A 1,890-nucleotide genomic window follows, 5' to 3' on the forward strand; every position below is an offset into this window, starting at 1 on the left:
AATTACAAGCAGCCGAATGGCAGCATTCGGTAACACTGCTCATGTCACAGTCTGGTTGAACTCGATGGACGTATGTCTTTTTTCAACCCAAATAACTATGTAACATTGGCAGCAAAAATGCCTCATGTCACTGGTACGATGGCAGACAGGTGAGATTTTACACCTCACGGGCACTGGGGGAACATTTACACTCGGAGGCGGTCAGGCAGGTGACGTTGCAAGCCCGATTCCTGATAGCAGAGCTGGGACAAGGTCCTCCAACACCCAAGGCTGAGACACCAAAGTGCGCCCCTCCATCCCTGCCACCCCAGCGTCACACACTGATTGCTATTAGACTAAGAGGCGCCACAGGGCCCACAACCTCCCCAACACCTTAATATCTAGTTATCTGGCTTGCAGTCACTGCTATGTATCCCGTTTTCTTATTTCTTTCTGCTGCAAACACAATTAGGAATGACAGCTGAATGAATTGTGCGCCCCCTCCTACACTGCGCCCTGAGGCTGGAGCCTCTCCAGCCTATGCTTAGGCCCGGCCCTGCCTGATAGATTGCTGAAATCTATCGAGAATCAGCCTGTGGTGTATGGGCAGGTATCGGATCTCTCTCTGATCAGAGAAAGATCTGTCTCTTGGTTGATCTGCCCACACATCGCCTTTAGAATGTAAATAAACTTCAGCACAGGACCTTGAGGAATATTTTGTGTTCTAGAAAATGTTATTTTTGGAATCTAAAGAAGTTGATCGTAGTAGAAATAAAGTGTCTTCTAGTATATAAAAAAAAGTCCATTTAAAACATTTCTTTTTGTATCCCATTATATACAGTATATAAATGAGAACCTTCAATGGGTAAAGTTCTGGACGTCTACGTTTTCAATCTGTTGTCATATAACCACTAGTGTTGGTTCCACGGTCCTTCTGAAAAAAAACCAATAATCTTGCTGAACAAATTGGGAACCTCGAATAACTGCCAATTTCTTTCTCTAGCTATCTGACAAGGCGTTGAAGGCTGTGATCAAAGAACTAATGCCTGCATGAAAAGATGCCAGTTCCTAATGCTACACAACATCTGATAACTGAAGCCTGCCTGGCCCAAAACCTGGAGGATCTACGAAAGCCAAATCCATCAATTGTCAGCTGAAGTCTTTTCAGGTTTCCAAACTACCAGCAGAAGCGGCTGCCACCAGCAGAAGCATGGGCAGAGACTGTTAACCATACTCTATCAATATTTGTTCGCTTCACCTATCACCTTCATAGAAAATGATACTCTTTGTTTAAAATGGAATCGGGAATTTTGGTATTTTTGCTTGTGGTGATCATACTTTCCAGGTTTATTTTATGGTCTTGCCTGAGTACTTACATAGACTACAAGCTTGCCAAGAGATTCCCTGATAAAGGCTGGAATGATTAAAGTGAGTGTTGCAAAGTTCTCTAGGGTGTTCTTTGTTAATGGAAAAATAATTAATTTGCTTTCCCTCTAACAATGAGATAAGTAGTAGGTGCTAAAGCTGCTGCGAGTTATTTCTGCTGTACAGGCAATTTACATATTTAAATACAGAAAATAGGTAACATAACATAAACAAAACAAAAGCCTTTCTACTGGATGGACGACTAACTACAATTTGTATAAGTGGATCCTCTCTACTGGGAGCAAACCTACTGTTTGCCCTAAAGAATCTTGTCTACAGCACAGAATTCGTATACATTGTTTGTTCAGTGCACCACAAAATGTGGTTCCCAAAAGGAAGTCAGTTTGGAAGGAGAAAACCAGCCGGTTTATCTCACCAAACCTGGAGGGAATGCTATGACTAAGGAGTGAGCGTATGCTCTGATACGCATGAGCTGAAATACCTGTGTCCAGAATTATTTATTAAATAAAGATCGGACTTCTTTAG

General features: G+C 42.3%; 1 protein-coding gene across 1 annotated transcript; it reads left to right on the forward strand.

Moving 5' to 3' along the window:
- Nucleotides 1-1,274: 1,274 nt before the first annotated feature.
- SMIM38 (small integral membrane protein 38) lies at nucleotides 1,275-1,406 on the forward strand. Its single transcript, XM_068259666.1, has one exon. The coding sequence runs from the start codon at nucleotides 1,275-1,277 to the stop codon at nucleotides 1,404-1,406; it is 132 nt and encodes a 43-aa protein (XP_068115767.1).
- The last annotated feature ends 484 nt before the right edge of the window (nucleotides 1,407-1,890 follow it).

This window comes from Hyperolius riggenbachi, chromosome 11, assembly GCF_040937935.1.
Source record: "Hyperolius riggenbachi isolate aHypRig1 chromosome 11, aHypRig1.pri, whole genome shotgun sequence".
Lineage (NCBI taxonomy): Eukaryota > Metazoa > Chordata > Amphibia > Anura > Hyperoliidae > Hyperolius > Hyperolius riggenbachi.